At 41.7% G+C, this 20049-nt stretch overlaps 1 protein-coding gene across 11 annotated transcripts in view; it reads right to left on the bottom strand.

Moving 5' to 3' along the window:
- Positions 1–20049, bottom strand: part of RNF216 (ring finger protein 216) — a 139824-nt gene that overhangs the window by 91921 nt on the left and 27854 nt on the right. For all 11 annotated transcript variants that reach the window (XM_029948041.1, XM_029948039.1, XM_029948043.1 and 8 more), the window contains 3 exons: positions 9429–9531; positions 7939–8103; positions 1002–1116 (listed from right to left, as the gene is read on the bottom strand). In XM_029948041.1, coding sequence (XP_029803901.1) covers positions 1002–1116; positions 7939–8103; positions 9429–9531 — 383 coding nt within the window. The remainder of the gene's footprint in view (positions 1–1001; positions 1117–7938; positions 8104–9428; positions 9532–20049) is intronic.

The following is a 20049-nucleotide window of genomic DNA, read 5'->3' as shown; positions in this document are numbered from 1 at the left end:
AAATTCTTTTGGGATGTGCACACACCTATCTGTGTGTGTGTGTGTCCATCTATCTGTCCCCTAGAGATTTTTTATATAGACATGCCCACATACATACATGTCTGGGATTGAACTGCTGGGTCATATGGTAACTCTTTGAGGAGTTACCTTTGTTTTTGCTAAAGCTGCTAAAGCAGGCTCAGGTCATGATCTCATGGTTCACGGGTTCGAGCTCTGTGTCAGGCTCTGTGCTGACAGTTCAGAGCTTGGAGCCTGCTTCGTATTCTGTCTCCCTCTCTCTTTGTCCCTCCCCTACTCATGCTGTTTGTTTCAAAAACAAATAAACATGAAAAAAAATTTTTAGATCCTCAGAAGTTTAGAAACCCAAACCCTTTCCAACTGTATGGTTACCTCCCTGAGTTTCCATTCAGTCACACCTGCAATCAAGTTACATAACTATAGATTTGAGAGAAAGGCAAATAGAAAACAAAAGGTAAATAGTCCTGTTTTCTGACATAATTTATAGGAACACTCATACAGTGGGCTCTTTTATTGGATACAAATGACTCGGATGAGATCTGATGTAAAGTCCAACCTGAAGTAACCCTTCTGGAAGAGCTTTCAGCAGTTATTTCACCAACAAGAGAATGTTCAACAAACAAGTGGCCGTTCGGGAGCTGTGTGCTTTCCCCGGGCAGAGGCCACTCTCAGGTACACAGACAATCAAGCTCTGGTCTAGATAATTGCACCAGGGATAAAGGTTAATTCTTGTCAAACCTGGAAGACCAGCTCCACCCACCAAGTTGGAGAGTGTCCCCATATTCCCACACACGAACTCTGACACCACACTGAATGTTGTGGTCATGGTGTTCCCTAGGCAGAAAGAAGGCAGGTGGCAACCATAGCCACTTTCTAAACACACAGATGTGCCCTCAAAGCAGTCCCTGCGGTCAGTCCCTGGGCTGGGCCGGCAGGGCGACTCTGCCACGACTGGCCTTTATGGGCTCAAAGATGGCCATTACCTTGTTCAAACTTGAAATCTATGTAGGAATACTGATTCATTTCTTTTCTCTTTTTTCTCTTTCCACTGGTTTCTGGTGATAGCTCCTGCCATTTTTTAATGGCATCAGAAAAGGCCTAGAAATTGAGAAAGGGAGAGGTTACCGCTGTAAATGGGGCACAAGAACAAGAACACGCAGAAACAAGCCAGGTAGCCCCCAAACCTCATTCTGACACACGGTTTTGGCTTTTTCCCCTGCACGGCTCACCAGAAATGGGTCAGAGCAAAACAAGCAAGGAGCATTTCATTCTTTTCTATTCTCTCATGAACTGCTATAAGGACAACAAAAGGAAACAGCAACTATTCAAGCTGTCCTCGACCACATCCAGGGAAGGTCACCTAACAGATGGACGGTGAGTTCCATTCTACAGGCATCCCTAGATGGTCTACCTCTGACCAATACTTTCCCCGCCCACTCTGCACGAACACCCGAGGTTCCTCGCAGCTTCACCCAAGTCCTCTCCCTGCACAGCACACTGCTGGGCAGAAGTCTCAAGCCAGCGATAATCCCTTTTCTTCCGTACCCACAGCTTCTCTCTTTTTTAGATCTTTCCAATCAGTGCTTCAATGTGCTCAAGGCTTTGCCATCTTAAATATCAGGTAGTGGCCACCACAACCCAGCCCAAACCTGTCGAAGGGGTCACCTGTCAACTGATCGCTCATCTCGCCTCCTGGACGTCGCCCAACCCCTTCCCACTGGGCCCCTAAGCCTATCTTTCCACTGGCCTATCTGCTTGGTAATAGGAGGCAACCAGCCCCCATGTTTTAGTCCCCATGACACCTGGCCTCTCAGCACCATCGGCGACTCGGACTGCTCTTTGCTCCCGGCATCCTGCACCCTCCTCACCAACTCCTCCTCGCCACCCTCCTCTACTTGGCCTCTACATGTAGGGAGGACTCTGGGCAGCCTTGGCTCTTTCCCCGTGTCTACCTCATCTAGGCTGGGGAGGTCACTCTGCATGTGCCGATGACCCCCACGATCCCACCTCTTTTGGCCACTCAAGCACCCAGATGAATTCTTTGTACCTGTAGGCCTCATGGACCTCACTCAGCATGCTAGCAACTCAGTGCTTTCCAGACAGAATTCATGATCCTCTCCCTTCCACTTAGCTCTTTTACAGTATTCCTCATCTCAGGGAGACAGCCCCCAAACTCCCTCACCGAACTCCGACTTCCAGAACGTTCAAGGTTTGTGCTTAATAATGTCTCTTGCTCAGGGAAGCCCTCCCAGAGCCTCTTGATTCACCTTGGGTCCTCCTGTTATACTCTTACTGAGCACGTTACATTTCTCTTTCAAAATGTTGCTAATGGCAATTATACACTTAATTGTCTGATTCTGTTTCATGCCATCCCCTCCGCGAACTATGGGCTTCTGGGGGACAAAGACCTAGCCTAGGCTGTATCCACAGCGACCTGCAGAGTTTGCACTTCACACTCATTTGGTGAGTAAGAGGTTCAGGGATATGTATATTACAGGAATGTTCTTCAAAAGTCACATTGTGAATGTCTGAGGGGAACAGCTCTGCTAAAGTGAAAGCAAAAGAAAACAAGTGTTCCAGCTACAAAAGAGGGAGCATCAGCCTTTCACCTTCACCTACCTTCCATCCCTTCCTTTTCAAAATCGGATGTCTAGGAACCAGAGAGGAACGGCTAAGCCCTTTGTGTGGCATCGACACCGCTCCTGTCACAGCACTGCTCTGAGGGAGGTGCTTACACAGCAGACGGAAGCTTACAGAGGAGGCTTACAGAGGAGGGACCCATGCCCAGACAAGTTCACGGAATGCTGGGGCATGAGCTCAGGCCAGTCACACGACTGAACCGCCTTCCTTTCTTTGACACCACCTGGTCCTCCCACAGCGGTTCAGGGAAACCCACCAAGAGCTGGCCACAGCACAAGTCATCGTACTGCCTTCCCATCTCCCTGGCCAACGTCCTCCCGTGCTTTGTTTCTTCTTTTTGGAAATGTCACGACCTCTAATTCCTACCAAGTTTTACCTAGAGGTAAACACTCCATCCTTGAACCTGGGCGATTTGCAAAAATCCAGGAAAAAAAGCAGGACAGGTACAATAATCTGAATTTTATAAATGAGACGATTAAAGGGTAGATGCCATTTATCAGGAACTGATAATACCGGAATGTGAACTCAGAGCCTGTAACTGGCAGCCCGCTGGGTTAGGAACCACACCACCCTCCTGTCTGGAAATGAAATGGGGTCACTACCTTTCTCCCACTTAAATACTATTTCTACTCAGCAGGAAAAAAAATCCAAACTCGTCCTTGTCAGGAAACTGTATCTTCAAACAGATGGTGCCAACAAATTAAGGAGCCTCCTTACTACAGCAGTTCTAACAATCAGCTTTTTTTAACTAAATGTCTAGTGAAACAGACCAAAAAATAGTATATATAAATCAGAGTTCTTTCCTTTCAACAACTGCTAGAGTTCATACCTACACACCCAGTGGCACTGTGGTTACTTTTGCTTGCCTGTGCACTTAAGATTCCTCTAGTGAAAACATCTTTCCCTAAAGATCCTGTTCAACCAATGTCCTCATTTCTTTCCTAATGCTCTCACATACCTTTATTCACTCTTTTAGAACACCCGTTATTTTAATCTTTTTTTTTCCCTTTAATCTTATCAAATAGACTGAAAGCTCTCTGGAAGGAAGCTAATTTGTGTTCTACAGAAGCCACTGTCTTCTGGGTCTAGGTGATAACTATCACAAAGGAAGTATTCAAAAAAATCTATCAGGAGGAACACAGGAATACAAGATATGGAAGATAATTTTTCCTTTTACACTTAGCTGGCATTTTGCAATCAAATCCCTACTCAAGGTATTGGTCCTGAGAATCAAGGACACAGTCTGGTAAGATTCTTAGGCTATCTTGACAATAGCCAAAATTCCTTCAAGGGATGACCTAAAAATACAATAAGCATTTGATGAAAGAAAAGTTGAGAAGTGGCCAGAGACTCCTCTATGGAGCCTGGTGGAGGTCAGGTCTAGAAATGGGGCTGTGTCACCTGCACGGAGACAGAGGTGATCATTAAGGTACACAGGGGAGACATCTAGGAAGGGTGGGGAGTGGACACCCTCAGCATAAGCACACAGCAAAGAACAGAAGGGCTGGTTGAAAAAGATGATACCGTCCATAGTATTTTAAGCACCACAGGGGAAAGGACCTCGTGCTGTTCACTGTGACACTCCTAGTGCGTGGCCTATAGCAAGCCCTCAACATGCTGTCTGAAGGAAAGAGACGGCTGGATCTGTGGCAGAATTACAAAGGAAAAACTTGGAGGAGAAACCCAGTGGTACTACTGGCCATGTGTGAGTGTGTAAACCAAGACAGAGAAAGTTTTCGGGTCTAGAACACAGAGGATCAACCTCCCTCCAAAGGCAAAGGGAATGCCCAAGCTGATAGTTTATGTAACAGATGCAGAGGAGGAAACGGGAAAAAATGAACTGAGAATTGATGGACAGGTTTGGAAAAGACTTAGCCACAGAATCAAAAAACAAAGCAACAACAAAAACAGCAAATGAAAAAATGGAGGCAATCAATTTTAACTCTAAGACAAATAGAAAATTCAAGAAAGGAAACATTAATAGTGTATGATCTGCCCTAGCAGTGAACGTTTCCGTAAATCATAATAAAAACTTTAAAAACAGATTTAACAAAAACTGTGTATCGAAAAGGTGAGTGTGTATGGGCAACATGTAGAACCCTATCTATTAAACTAAAATAATTTCTAAAACTGATAAATCTAGCATAAGCATGTGTTAAATATGGAAGTAAGTACTAGAATAGACTCGAGTTGTCTCTGAAGAACAGAGGAAGAGGGTGAAGAAGGAAAGGGGCTTCAGTCTGTGGTTTAAAAAAATTACTAAAAATAAATAAATAAATTACAAATAAGCATTTTGGCACAAATTGATTTTTAAAGCTATGGCTAAAAGTTCCTTTGATAAAAATTAATACTCATTTTAACAAGTAGTTCCTGCCGTGACCTGTTCCCTCCAGTTTATTTATTTATTTATTTATAATGTTTTATTTATTTTTGATACAGAGAGAGACAGAGCATGAGAGGGGGAAGGGCAGAGAGAAGGAGACACAGAACTGAAGCAGGCTCCAGGCTCTGAACTAGCTGTCAGCACAGAGCCTGACGCGGGGCTCGAACCCACGGACGTGAGATCTGACCTGAGCTGAAGCCGGAGACTTAACCGATTGAGCCACCCAGGTGCCCCTCCCTCCAGTTTAAAGTTACTTACTTTTGAGAGTACCTTTGTCCCTACAGATGGTAACAGCCAGAAGAAACATTACTGCAGAGCTGCATGTGGTCTGGGAGAAACCTACCCACAGGATATGTCCATAAAAAGAGTTGAGCTAAAATATCTCCAACCACACACGCACTGGGGCCGGGTCTTCCTGTGCCCTTGGCCTCCACAGCACAGGCTGGGAACAAAGCAGCACATGCCCTAAACCCCTCCAGCGGGAACTCAGTGCTGTGAACCTAAGGAGGCTGAATCTTGTGCTCCTGTAATATTACTCTAAGGACGAACTCTTAATATCACCCTGTCAGGCAGTTACCAAATCATTTCTAAACACAGAGGCTTGACAAGTGACCCACAGCACACAGAAGGAAGTGTGGAGGGAGAGAACTTCTTCCTGAAACCTGAAACATGTGAATCCCTGTGATGGGCTTGCGCTGCACTGTATCCGACCTGATTCTCCCTCCTGTTAGCCACGTAGGGATCGGCTGCTCACCGAGGAAACTGAAGCTCCATATATTCAAGACACTTGCTCAAAACCAGAGACCTACCTGACAGAAGTGGGATTAAAATTCAAGGGGTAGGGGAATCAAACTTGAGTATGATCAAGATTCTAGATCTAAATGGGGCACCTGGGTGGCTCAGTTGGTTAAGCATCCGACTTCAGATCAGGCCATGATCTCGCGGTTCGTGGGTTCGAGCCCCCCATCAGGTTCTGTGCTGACAGCTCAGAGCCTCGAGCCTGTTTCAGATTCTGTGTCTCCCTCTCTCTCTGCCCCTCCCTTGTTCACACTCTGTCTCTGTCTCAAAAATAAACAAACATTAAAAAAAATTCTAGATCTATCAATTTATAGGAAAATGAGCAACAAGAAAAAGGGGGAGGAAGAAGAGAGAAGTTATAGATTAAAAGAGATTTAAGTAACCTATCAACCAACTGCAATAAATAGGTTTTACTTGAAACTCAATATGACCAAAGGTTTTTGACACATCCAGAGAAATTTCAATAATGACTAAATATCTGGTAATGTTAATTTTTGAGGTGTGATAATGGTATTTTGTTTGTCAAAAAAATCTTTATCTTTTAAAGGTAAACACTGAAATTGTTATGGATTTAAAGAAAGTGAAACATTCTTTGGAATTTGCTTCCAAACAGTCTGGGAAGGAGGAAGTGGGCAGGGTGGGATGAAACAGGACTGGGCAGGGCTGACAGTTACTGAAGTGGAATGATGGGTAAGCACCAGCTCGTTACAACACAATTACTAATTCTGTGTTTGATGTTGATAATAAAGAGGGAAAAAATTCAGGAAACAGGGCTCTGGCGAACATGCATATGTTAGTGAATGAAGCAACTATTGTGTGGGCGGGGTGGCACAGAAGACCCACTGTGGCCATAATTAGAAGCCATCTCTGGGTGTGCTTCCCATACCCCACCCACGTGGGCATCGCCGTCTACGGCAGAACTCTGATGCACCATTTACGTACAGCAGGGAGAAGTTGTAAGTTCTAACCAAGTGCATCAGGTTTTAGCTTCTGCCAAACAGAACTTCCCCTTTAACTTCCATTCAAAGAGTCAACCCACCTCATTTCAAAATCCTGTAAATTTTCAAACTACTCACCCAAGCAAGCAGACACCATAAAAAAAAATATGAAGGGCCATAAAGACCAGGAAAGGGATAGGGAAATTATAAATAAAAGGGGAGCCACGAATCTTTACAACCTCCCATTCACATGATGAGTGGGCTGGGGGATGACCAGGGACAAGCATCTGCTAGCCATGTTCCTTTTAATGGTCCCAGGACTGTGGCAGGGACACTGCTACCAAGACCAACCTGCCTCCCCAGGCCACAGGAGCTGTCCTTTCACTTTTCACGTGGGCTCCCTGGGAGCTCAGCAAAGGGGTCAGGCACCACTGGAGCAGTAACAATGCTGGGCAGGGCCTAAAGATGCAAGAGTCCTTTCTTTTTTGTGGTCGCTAGTTTTGGGGGAAGCTCATTCATTTTTCCCTGACAGTACAGCATACCCTATTTAGCATGAGGGATGAGATTCAGAAATAGAAAGCACTAACTCTGCACTCCCTCAGAGTAATTTTACCTAAGAGTAACCTACAATTAGAGGAGCTTGTGGACAGCTGCCTGGATCTTCTTGGCCATCTACAGGGCAAAGTAGCTAGACTCAGGGTGAGGCCATATTCACCCTGTGACCTATGCCCAGCTAGCTGGAGAGGACGTCAGAGAGGAGCATGGGACACACCTTTCACACCTAGTCATCCTGCCCTCCCCCTAACAGCCATTACCCTTCATGTCTTCATGGGGAAACCAGAACTTCCCTGCTTCTTTTTTGAAACTTTTTAAAGTAGGCTCCACAACCCAATGTGGGGCTCAAACTCATGACCCCAATCACACGTTCCACTCAGTGATGTGGCTACGAGCCCCTGCAACTTCCCTGCTGCTAATCTATTTCTTTTCATTCAGTTCCTCCTGGTCAGCAAACACTTTTGTGGATTTATCTTCACCCTGACCACCCTTAGCTCTCTGCCATCACAAACCCTCCCACTTGCCGCCAGAGGAACTCTCCTTCCCATTATCACGGGAAGAAGTAGGCAAGAGGTGTGACCCCACCAAGAAGACCAAGCAGAGCACCTTTCGGGTAATTGCATAATGTCCTTTGAGCTCGTGCAGGGCCCACTTGATGTCCTGACTGCTGAGCATTTTGAAGTCGGCCATCAGGAGGTCAGCAGCTTGGATGAAGCAGCGTTGGTCAAGAGGAGCCAATTTAGAATAGTCAAAAAAGTCTATTTGAGGCAACTGCAACGAGAGAGAGGCGGCACATCAGGAGAGCAGACATACATTTCCCAGGTGGTAAAAGCCACTTCAGGAACTGCTTACTATACAACAGAATTCTCTCCCCTGGACTGATAATTACTCTATACAGGTTACCAGCTCTGCACACAGAGGAAGAAACTGGTGCTTCGCAGATGGTAAATAAGCTGCCTAGAGTCTGGTGACCGGTTTTACCAGTTAAAACTAGTACAAAAGTATAGCTGTGGATGTGAAACCAATCTTTCAGCCATTTTCTTTCCACAAAACGTTAAAAAACCCAAAAAAACAACTAGGATTTCTCCTGTTAGAGAATATGTGAGAGAGTCAAAACAATGTGTGGAGAGCAGAAGGATCGGGCAGCCAGGAAGCAATTCTGATCTAGATCTTCCTTTACCACCTGACATGCTATATGCCAATTAGGATGACAAATAAAAACGATGATGAAGATTTTAGAAAATCAAACTGTTTATGCCTTAATATAAGATTTAGTTATATAAGTACATGCACTTTATATAAATCTTGTATCAAAAGAAAAACTATAAACAGATAATGAACTCTAGGCAATGAAATGCATGCTAAGTATGTATGGAGCAGTGGGGCACCTGGGTGGTGTAGTCAGTTTAAGCGCCCAACTTCGACTCAGGTCACGAACTCATGGTTTATGAGTTCTAGCCCTGCATCTGTTTCTGTGGTGACAGCTCAGAGCCCGGAGCCTGCTTCGGATTCTGTGTCTCCCTCTTTCTCTGCCCCTCCCCCACTCATGCTCTATCGCTCTCTCAAAAATAGACATTAAAAAAAAAGTGGTTGGATCATTTAAAAAAGTGTATATGGAGCAGGGTGTTCAGATGTTTTTGTGATTTACTTTGAAATGCATCATAATGAAATGAAATATGAGAGACGTACTGACAGAGAATTGGATATGTGTCAAATTAGATATGATCAATATAAAATTCTTTTGGTTTTATTTCCTGTATGTTTGGAAATTTTCATAATAAAATATTGGGGGAAAAACCCCCAAAATCCTGGCCAACTCTGGTTTCATTTTAAAAACTTGCTTTGTAAGACTAAACATATGGAGTTTGTTTAACTTTTTGTGGGAAAGAGAAGATGGAGTTACAACAAAAGAAGTTAAATACAGAAGCCAAAGCAGCTCAGGCTGGGAAATCCCACTGAGAGAGGAACAGATTCTGAAATCCTGTTTTGCTGGCAGGTCTTTAAGGATGTGTCCTGACAAGGCACTTTCTTCCCACAAGAACGAAAGCAGCAGAGCACATCCAGGTAGAGGCCGCAGAACAGAGCGCCACACTTGCCTTGGTCTCGTCTTGGCTGGCAAGCAGGCTGCTACTGGGGTTGATAAGGACTCTGTCTTCTCTCTTTGGATAATCTGGATTTTCCAGAAGAAAATTACAAAGTCTGCAAAAATAAATATCATTATTTTCCAAGTGCTTCTAAATTCTACACCTGCCCATTGATTCAAATACAATGTTCAAAAAATAATGTGCCTTGTCATATACTATGACTGGCTTATTAAGAAATTAAAATGTTTGCAGATCAGAAAAATGAAATAGACAAAAAAAAATCCACTTAATTTCTCTCTTTTTGCTTCTAGTTTTAAAAAGCAATAAGCATACTAATAAACGTACACTTCTCTTAAGTTTTCTATTAGTCAACGTAATGAAGTCACCAAAATTCTTACTGGTTGAACTGTATGGAAGTGGAGAATTTACAGGAAGAGGATCTGTTGTTTGTCAGAAAACTCTAACAAATAAGGGGTGGGAAAACATATTCACATTCACAATTAAAAACAGTTTGCTGGAGCACCTGGGTGGCTCAGTCAGTTGAACGTCCAACTATTGGTTTTGGCTCATGTCATGTTCCCAGGGTTGTGGGATCAAATCCTATGTTGGGCTCCAAACTAAGCATGAAGTCTGCTTGTGATTCTCTCTCTCTCTCTCTCTCTCTCTCTCTCTCTCTCTCTCCCTATCTGTCCCTCACTGCTTACACTCCTTTTCTCTCATTAAAACAAAGAACTAGAACCAGCTTGCCAAATAAATAAATGGAATATAAAAGACCTTCTGTTAATTAATATTTTTTGTAACCCTACAGCAATATAAATCTCCATGAGCAATTCAGTTTACACAGGTAACTGCAAGGCTGAAGGAACAGACAGTGTCTGCTTAAGAACGGGCTCTCTTTATACCAAACCCATAGCCTTGGCCTTTTCTCACACATGAAATACTTCAAAGGTAAAGATACAGAGGAAGACAATACACACTGAGGGATCATTACTCAGATTTAACAAATGTTAACCAGCAAGGTTCTTCACCCTGAAACCACCAAACATGACACCAAACTGAGCTCTCAGGATGACTCTACAGCAACAGAATAGCCTGGGCAGCATGCGGCACAAGCCATTGCAGCAGCAGGGAGGCCTGCGGACTCAGAGGGCCAACGGGTTCCCCCTCTCCTTCAACCTTTTCCCTTCCCTTGCTCCTGTAGGGTCTCCACCCCATGATTCTCGACTCTCTTTCCAGGTCTCTCCTGTCCAGTGTTGGCTCCAAGAGGGCAGCCTTTACTTGTAAGACAGGTGCTATGTAGGTAAAACAGACAGGAAGGGGACAGAGAAAAAACACTCCCCTCTACCATCTCTTCTCACTCACGGGCTCGGGTTGGGGAACTGAGCAACAGAGACGCATGCTTCTTTGGCAACCCCCCGAGGAACCTCAGTACCAGCCCGACTACAAAGCCCCGTCTTCTTAGCCTGCTCAAAGGCCCGGTCAGCACCTGTTGACATCTTCTTCACCATCACTTTAGGAACCCCATGTGCTTATCATTTCCACTCTCTCTTCCTGATCGCCATGCCCAGTCTACTGGAACAAGAGTGACAGAGGCCCAGAGAGGGAAAATCCTCTTCCTGCATCACGGCTTTAGCAAGGAGAGGCACCCCGGGTCAAGAACTCTGAAAGCATTTCTCTTTGAAACCAGGGGCACTAATGGGGATTCTCTGCTCTGGTACAAAGTGATGAGTGCTTCATGTTACACAGGTCTTTGTGGGCCGACCTGAGGATAAGCCATCACCAAGAATCACTCCATATCTTTGGGAAAGGCCTCAAGGTCTAAACAACTCTGTTCACATGCACTTCTGGACATACTACAACCCAGATGTGGACCAGCTCCTCCATTTCAAACATGTCCTTTTGTAATGTTTTGGTAAGTGTGGCTACCACAACCCAACAAACTGCCAGGTATCAGGAATTTGGGAAGAGATTTAAAAAAAAAAAAAAAAAAGGTCACACAGTAAAGAAGCTTCTTTTAATAGACTAGTTATTCATGAGTAAAGCCAATAGTCTCCAAGTGGGATGCAAGAAAGATGATCTGCTAGAATACTGGAAGAAACTGTAAGTCTTATTTTTTTTTAATTTCACCCTTAAAAAATTTTCTGTTTTTATTTATTTTCTAAAGTGCACAATACAGAATTACAGTATATGACACAGAGGTAGAATGGAAAGTATAATTTCTGGCAAACAAAACAACCTCTCCAACCATATTTTAGGGCTTCTCTGACCCATTCATTTTGTATTTTATTTTATTATTATTTTTAATGTTTATTTTTGAGAGAGAAAGAGACAGAGCATTAGTAGGAGAGGAAGAGAGAGAAAGAGAGAGGGAGGGAGAGAGAGAATCTGGAGCAGGCTCCAGGCTCTGAACTGTCAGCACAGAGCCTGATGCAGGGCTCGAACTCACAAGTCATGAGATCATGATGTGAGCTGAAGTCGGACACTTAACCAACTGTGCCACCCAGGTGCCCCTCATTTTGTATTTTAAATCTTAAAAAGATCACATACTAAAATACTGCAAGATATGCATTTCCACAAGGCAGAACTCACAGGCTCTCATTCTGTTACATATTTGTTTCAATTTTTAAAATAAATTTAAAAAAGTGTTTTACTTATTTTTGAGACAGAGACAGAACATGAGTGGAAGAGGGGTAGAGAGAGACACACACAGAATCTGAAGCAGGCTCCAGGCTCTGAGCTTTCAGCACAGTTTCTGACATGGGGCTTGAACCCACAAACCAGGAGAACATGAGCTGAGCTAAAGTCAGACGCTTAACCAACTGAGCCACCCAGGTGCCCCCAAAAATTCAGAAATAAAAAATTCTTGCTTGAAAATATCAGTAGCCAACAGGATGGTGAGGACTGGAGCCATGGAGGCATGCAGAAGTAGGTCCAAAGGTGTACTCTTTGTCAAAGCCAAAAAGGGGAAACAACTCAACTCTCTATCAAAAGTAGAAGGAAGGGGTGGATACCTGCGTGGATCAGTCAGTTTGAACGTCCACTTCACCTCAGGTCATGATCTCATGGCTTGGGAGTTCCAGCCCTGTGTCGGCCTCTGTGCTGACAGCTCAGAGGCTGGAGCCTACTTCAGATTCTGACTCTGTCTCTCTCTGCCCCTCCCCTGCTCACATACTGTCTCTCTCTCAATTATAAGTAAACATTAAAAAAAAAAAAGTAGAGGGAAACATTAACTGTAGTTTGATACAGACAGAATACCAAATAGCAATGAAAATGATTGAACTATAGTCATACAGGGCATGGATGAACCCGAGAAACAGAATGCTGAGCGAAAGAACCCAGTCATGAAAAAACAGAGACAACATGAAATCTTCACAAAATCTTTAGTGTTCACAGATGGTGGCAACATCCTAATTTCTGAGGATTTCTGGGTGGTAGTTACATGCACACTTGATTTGTGATGAATTATTTAGCTGTCTGTCTTTACTTTGTCCATTTTTCTGTATCTGTATTACGAGTCCACGATACAAAAGGCCTGGAAAATGCTGAATGTTAAAAAAGAACTTTCAAAGTACATCAAATTATAGTTAGGAGTTCCTAGAAGTCCAAACATAAGTGAAAGTGAAAGCCCAGAGAAGTGAGCTAAACACAGCGGCAAGACTGTCGGCGTTCACTCAGCAATCCCAACAGACTTGAGCCCTTCACGCACAGGGCGCACAGGGGAAGAGACAAAGCTCACAGAGCACAAGGAAAAGCAAGTCTTAACATTGACGGTGAGCAGATGGAGAGGAAATCAAAATGCCCTGTGAGAACTGGTAAAGACTACCCGGTCCTAACCCAGGACTAAATTCTTACTATCTAGATGATCCTGCAGACAACACGGCAGACAACAACCGGAAGTATAAAGTGGTACTAGAACGATACCGCCCCTGGGCACAAGATGAAAGACGAAGCAAACCCTCCCTTGAAGAAACTGTTTCTAACAAGACATCAAGAAATGAGCTCATAGTCAAAATTTACAAGATACAGAGGGCAACGGGACACTAGGAGAGTCCACAGAAATAACAGAATGGGATTCATAAGAACTTCACATCAGAACGATCACGTTCAGAGCACAAAGAAACTAAGTATTTTTGGGTAAATTTAAAGAACTAAATGGATTAAAAATACAGGCAAAAAATAACACTAGAGAAATGTTAAGGAGAATTATAAGAATGCCATAATGAAAAAAGAAGATACAGGAACTGGAACTAACAACACAGCGGGTGAGGGTAATAGCAGACTACATGCTGGTGTAAAGAATCAGTGAGCTGGAAGGCACCCCTGAAGAAACCACCCAGTGTGTACTGCAGGGACAAGAAGAGGTGCGTTAGGAGCCACAGAGGACAGGGGAGAAGCATTAAAGCCGCGGGGAGAAAGAAGAGCGTCTGAAGAGACAATGGCTACCAAATTTCCAGAGCCAAGGAATATCATCACTCCATGGCCTTTGACAGGCTGCATTCTAACTTTGCCACCTCAGTGCGTGAAGCACAGGATAAAAAACATTTCCACTCAAAAGTTTTCATTAATAGTAACATAAGTACTACAATTTTACATTATTTTATGTATATTATGGAATAAAAAATATATTAATATTATTAGAAATTGTTTTAGTGGAAGAACACATAAATGTAAATTTTAGAAACACGAAGGAAAAAACCTTAATGTTAAACCTGGATGGGAAATTATGAATTTGAGTCCATGATTTAAAAAACTGTATTTCCTTGGTCTGTCCCCTGAAACTGCCTAGAAGTGAAGACATGTTAGTGGCAATGAGGAGCAGCTCTGGTCCTCAGATGTTAGTTTATAGTATCAACTCTTACTCTAAGAAACCTAGGTTTCTTGCAGAAATAATAAGATTCCAGGTTTAGGGCAGAAAAGTTCAAGGTAAGCCTAGGCAACTCGGTATTTTAGAAAGTAAGACTGGCTCAGACTAACAGGACCATGCCAAACAGACACAAAGGCATCTTAGAGGCTCCTACTGGTCAAACTTATGATAGTTCTGTATCAAAACCAAAAAAGGTTGTAACGGACTATAAAACACCACTTCTACAAGACCTTTCAGTCCACAGCAACTTTAAAAAAAAAAGGCAAGAGGAAGTAAAAGGGCAAGATCTTCCCTATGCAGAATGCCAATAACAATCCAGGTGGTGAATATATGGTTGTTTGCTGTATAGTCTTTCAACCTATCTTAAAAAATACTAGGGGGGAAAAAGTCAATGACATTAAAAAAAGCAAGTGGGGGGGCTGTTCTAGATTAAGAAACTAAAGACAAATACATTATGAAACCCTGACTCAATCCTGGTTTAAAAACTGGTCACAGTGGCTGGCGCTGGTCAGGGGGGAATAGGATGGCCACTGGCACTGACAGTGTCTTTGTACCAATTAGGAACATGCATGCACCTCTGCTGGGCTGCCGACCGGGGAAATGGGGCTCCTCCCACTTGGCCGTGGCAGGCCCAGCTCTCGGCCGCACCCTTGGCTGAGTACTACGGTAGAAGGGATAATCTTTGAGGACAGAGGTTTCGATATACTGCCTTTTCTGTATTAATTAGCTGAAAATTTTATTAGTTTCTTCATCAATTTATAACTGTTTTACCTCTGCATGCTATAAGGAGGGGAAAGAGACTTATTTTTCATTTTGTATTCTTTGGGACGCTTCCGTTTTGATTTAAACATTTTTTTATTCTTCCATCTCCAACCAGAACACTTCTGTTTTTAAAAAATCATAGTTCATAGTTCTCATTTTTATGAAAAACACGGAAGAAACACTTCCACGCATTTTCCCAAACAGGCAAAGTAGTTGCAGAACACTTACAAGTATAGGGAAAAAAATATCTTTTAACAACCTGACCAAAATACAACATCAACCAAAATGAGTATCAATGCTCAGAACTGAAACACCTCCATTCCATAACCAGGCAGATTCAGTAAAAATCAGAAAATAGTCTGTATATGAAAAGAATTTGAACTCTTCAAATAGGATTTTTAAAATTTACATCCAAGTTAGTTAGCATGTAGTACAACAATTTCAAGAGTAGATTCCTTAATGCCCCTTACCCATTTAGCCCATCCCCCCTCCTATAACCCCTCCAGTAAGCCTGTTTGTTCTCTATATTTAAGAATCTGTTTTTGTCCCCTTCCCTGTTTTTATATTATTTTTGTTTCCCTTCCCTTATGCTCATTTGTTCTGTATCTTAAAGTCCTCATGTGAGTAAAGTCCTATGATATTTGTATTTCTCTGACTTACTATTTTCACTTAAAACAATACTCTGTGGTTCCATCCATATAGTTGCAAATGGCAAGATTTCATTATTTCTGATTGCCGATTTTGGGTTCTCTATTCTGTTCCACTGATCTGAGTTTCTGTTGTTATGCCAGTACCATACTGCCTTGATCATTACAGCTTTGTAATACAGCTTGAAGTCTGGGATTCTGATGCCTCCTACTTTGGTTTTCTTCCTCAAGATTGCTTTGGCTATTCGGGGTCTTCTCTGGTTCCATACAAATTTTAGGATTGTTTGTTCTACTTCTGTGAAGAATGCTGGTGTTATGACAGGGATTGCATTGAATATGTAGATTACCGCAAGTAGTACTTACATTTTTAACAGTATTTGTTCTTCCTTTCCAGGAGCATGGAATATTTTTCTATTTTTTGTGTCTTCCTCAATTTCTTTCATAAGCTTTCTATAGTTTTCAGTGTGTAGATTTTTTCACCTCTTTGGTTAGGTTTATTCCTAGGTATTTTATGGTTTTAGGTGCAACTGTACATGGGATCGATTCCTTGATTTCTTTCTGTTGTTTCATTGTCGTGTATAGGAATGCAATCGATTTCTGTGCACTGATTTTATATCCTGCCACTTTGCTGAATTCATGGATCGGTTGTAGCAGACTTTTGGCAGAATCTTTTGGGTTTTCCATAGAGAGTATCATGTCATATGCGAAGAGTCAGAGTTTGACCTCCTCCCAGCTGATTTGGATGCCTTTCAATTCTTTGTGTTGTCTAACTGCTGAGGCTAAGACATCCAATACTATGTTGAATAACAGTGGCGAAAGTGGACATCCCTGTCTTGTTCCTGACCTGAGGGGGAAAGCTCTTAGTTTTTCCCCATTGAGGATGATATTAGTGTTGGGTCTTTCATATACGGCTTTTATGATCTCGAGGTATGATCCTTCTGTGCTACTTTCTTAAAGGTTTTTAATCAAGAATGGATGCTGTATTTTGTCAAATGCTTTCTACCTTCTTTGAGAGGATCATGTGGTTCTTGTCCTTTCTTTTATTGGTGTGATGAATCACATTGATTGTTCTGCAGATATTGAACCAGCCCTGCAGCCCAGGTATACATCCTACTTGGTTGTGGTAATTTTTTTGATGTATTGTTGGATCTGGTTGGCTAATACATTGTTGAGGATTTTGCATCCATGTTCATCAGGGAGATTGGTCTATCGTTCTTTTTTCAGTGGGATTTTTATCTGGTTTTGGAATCAAGGTAATGCTGGCTTCACAGAAAGAGTTTTAAAGTTTTCTTTCCATTTCTATTTTTTGGAACAGCTTCAAGAGAATACGAGTTAACTCTTCCTTAAATGTTTGGTAGAAATCCTCGAGAAGGCCACCTAGCCCTGGACTCTTGTTTTTTTTTGGGAGATTTCTGATTACTAATTCCATTTCTTTACTGGTTATGGGTCTGTTCATATGTTTTATTTCTTCCTGTTTCAGTTTTGTAGTTTACATGTTTCTAGGAGTTTGTCCATTTCTTCCAGATTGCCCATTTTTATTGGCATATAATTGCTCATAATATTCTCTTACTATTGTTTGTATTTCTTCCATGTTGGTTGTGACCTCTTTCATTTTTGATTTCATTTATTTAGGTCCTTTTCTTTTTGATCAAACTGGCTAGTGGTTTATCAATTTTGCTAATTCTTTCGAAGAACCAGCTTCTGGTTTCACTGATCTGTCCAACTGGGTTTTTTTTTAAATTTGTTTTGGTTTCAATGGCATTGATTTCTGCTCTAATCTTTATTATTTCCCGTCTGCTGCTGGTTTTGTGTTTTACTTGCTGTTCTTTTTCCAGCTCTTTGAGGTGTAAAGTTAGGTTGTGTATTTGAGGCCTTTCTTCCTTTTTTAGAAATGCCTGAATTGCTATATACTTCCCTCTTAGGACTGCCTTTGCTGTGTCTCAGAGATTTTGGGCTGTGGTGTTATCATTTTCATTGGCTTCCATGTACTTTTTAATTTCCTCCTTAACTTCTTGGTTAGCCCATTCGTTTTTTAGTAGGAAGTTCTTTGGTCTTCAAGTATTTGTTATCTTTTCAAATTTTTTCTTGTGGTTGACTTCAAGTCTTATAGCATTGTGGTCTGAAAATTATGTAGGGTATGATCTCAATCTTTTTGTACTTGTTCAGGGCTGATATGTGTCCCAGTATGTGGTCTATTCTGGAGAACGTTCCATGTGCACTGGAGAAGAATGTATATTCCACTACTTTAGGATGAAATATTCTGAATATATCTGTTAAGTCCATCTGGTCCAGTGTGTCATTCAAAGCCATTGTTTCCTTGTTGATTTTGTTTAGATGATTTGTCCATTGCTGTGAATGGGGTGTTAAGTCGCTTACTATTATGGCATTATTATCAATGAGTTTCTTTACATTTGTGATTGATTGATTTACATATTTGGGAGCTCCCACATTTGGAGCATTAATGTTTACAACTGTTATGTCTTCTTGGTGGATAGATTCCTTAATTATGATATAATGCCCTTCCTAAAGGGCATTAAAGTCTGATTGTCTGATGTAAGTATGGCTACTCTGGCTGGCTTTCCTTCAGCGACCATTAGCATGACAGACTGTTCTCCATTCCCTTATTTTCAATCTGAAGATATCTTTAGGTCTAAAGTGGGTCTCTTGTAAACAGCATATAGACGGATCTTGCTTTCTTATCCATTCTGTTACCCTATGTCTTTTGATTGGAGCATTTAGTTCACTGACGTTAAGAGTAAATACTGAAAGTTATGAGTTTATTGCTATTGTAGAGTTGGGAGTTTCTGGTGGTGTTCTCTGTTCCTTTCTAGTCTTTGTTGCTTTTGGTCTTTTTTTTTATTCCTCTCTTTTCTCCCCTGAGAGTCCCCTGAAAATTTATTGCAGAGTTGGTTTAGTGGTCATGAACTCCTTTAATTTTTGTTTGTCTGGGCAACTTTTTCTCTCTCCTACTATTTTGAATGACAGCCTTGCTGGATAAAAAATTATTGGCTGCATTTCTTTCCGATTCAGCACATTGATTATATCCTGCCACTCCTTTCTGGCCTGCCATGCTTCTGTGGATAGGTCTGCTGCAAACCTGATCTGTCTTCCTTTGTAGGTTAAGGACTTTTTCCCATTGCTGCTTTCATGATTCTTTCCTTGCCTGAGTATTTTGTGAATTTGACTATGACATGCCTTGTTGATGCTCGGTTTTTGTTGAATCTTATGGCAGTCTTCTGTGCTTCCTGGACTTTGATGCCTGTGTCTTCCCCTAGTTTAGGAAAGTTTTCTGCTATGATTTACTCCCATACCCCTTTACCCTTTTTTCTCTCATCATCTTCTGGACCCCTATAATTCTGATGTTGTTCCTTTTTAATGAGTCACTGATTTCTCTTATTCTTAAATCATGCTCTTTTGCTTTACTCTCCCTCTTTTTTTCTGCTTCATTATTCTCCACAAGTTTGTCCTCTATGTCGCTGATTCGCTGCTCTGACTCATCCATCCTTGCTGCCGTGGCATCCACTTGAGATTGTAGTTCAGTTATAGCATTTGTAAAATTTCATCCTGACTAGCTTTTACTTCTTTGATCCCCATAGAGAGGGATTCTGACCTATTTTCGACCCCAGTTAGTATTCTTATTATCGTTGATTCTAGTTCAGACATCCTGCTTTTATCTGTGTTGGTTAAGTCCCTGGTTGCTGTTTCTTCCTGCTCTTTCTTTTGGGGTGAATTCTTTTGTTTCATCATTTTGAAAGAAAAAAAGGAATTAATAAGGAAATAAATTTTTTTCATGAAAAAATTGAAAACCACACACACACACACACACACACACACACACACACACAAATAACTGATGCTAGATCCTAGGTGTGTTTTGGTCTGGTTATTGAAAGGATCTTCACTGATCAGAGAAAGAAAGGGAAAAAATTAAAATTAAAAAATTAAAAACCACACACACACAATCAAATAAGTGATGCAAGATCCTAGGTGTGCTTTGGTCTGGTTATTGAAAGAAGCTTGGCTGATTAGAGGAAAAAAAGGAAAAGGAAAAACAAAAACGTTTGAAAATTTGAGAAAATATGATGAAACAATTAACTTGAAATGATGGAAAATAGAATTTATGTTTTAAAAAGATTTTAGTTGAAAAAAAGAATATTTTAAATAAAAATTGAATATAAAAATTTATCTTTCTGTATTCAAGTAAAAGAAATGAAACAAAAAAGAAAGAAAAAAAAAGAAAGTTGTTGAATAGATGGCTAGTCAAACAGACTGAAATACGATTGATATTACACTGTTTTCCCCTAGAGGTCAAATTATGAAGCACTTTATACTAAGCAAGTGGAGAGATTTGTGGTGTTCC

Source organism: Suricata suricatta, chromosome 8 (genome assembly GCF_006229205.1).
Source record: "Suricata suricatta isolate VVHF042 chromosome 8, meerkat_22Aug2017_6uvM2_HiC, whole genome shotgun sequence".
In the NCBI taxonomy this organism is placed as follows: domain Eukaryota; kingdom Metazoa; phylum Chordata; class Mammalia; order Carnivora; family Herpestidae; genus Suricata; species Suricata suricatta.
This window is presented reverse-complemented; position numbering and strand designations above follow the sequence as displayed.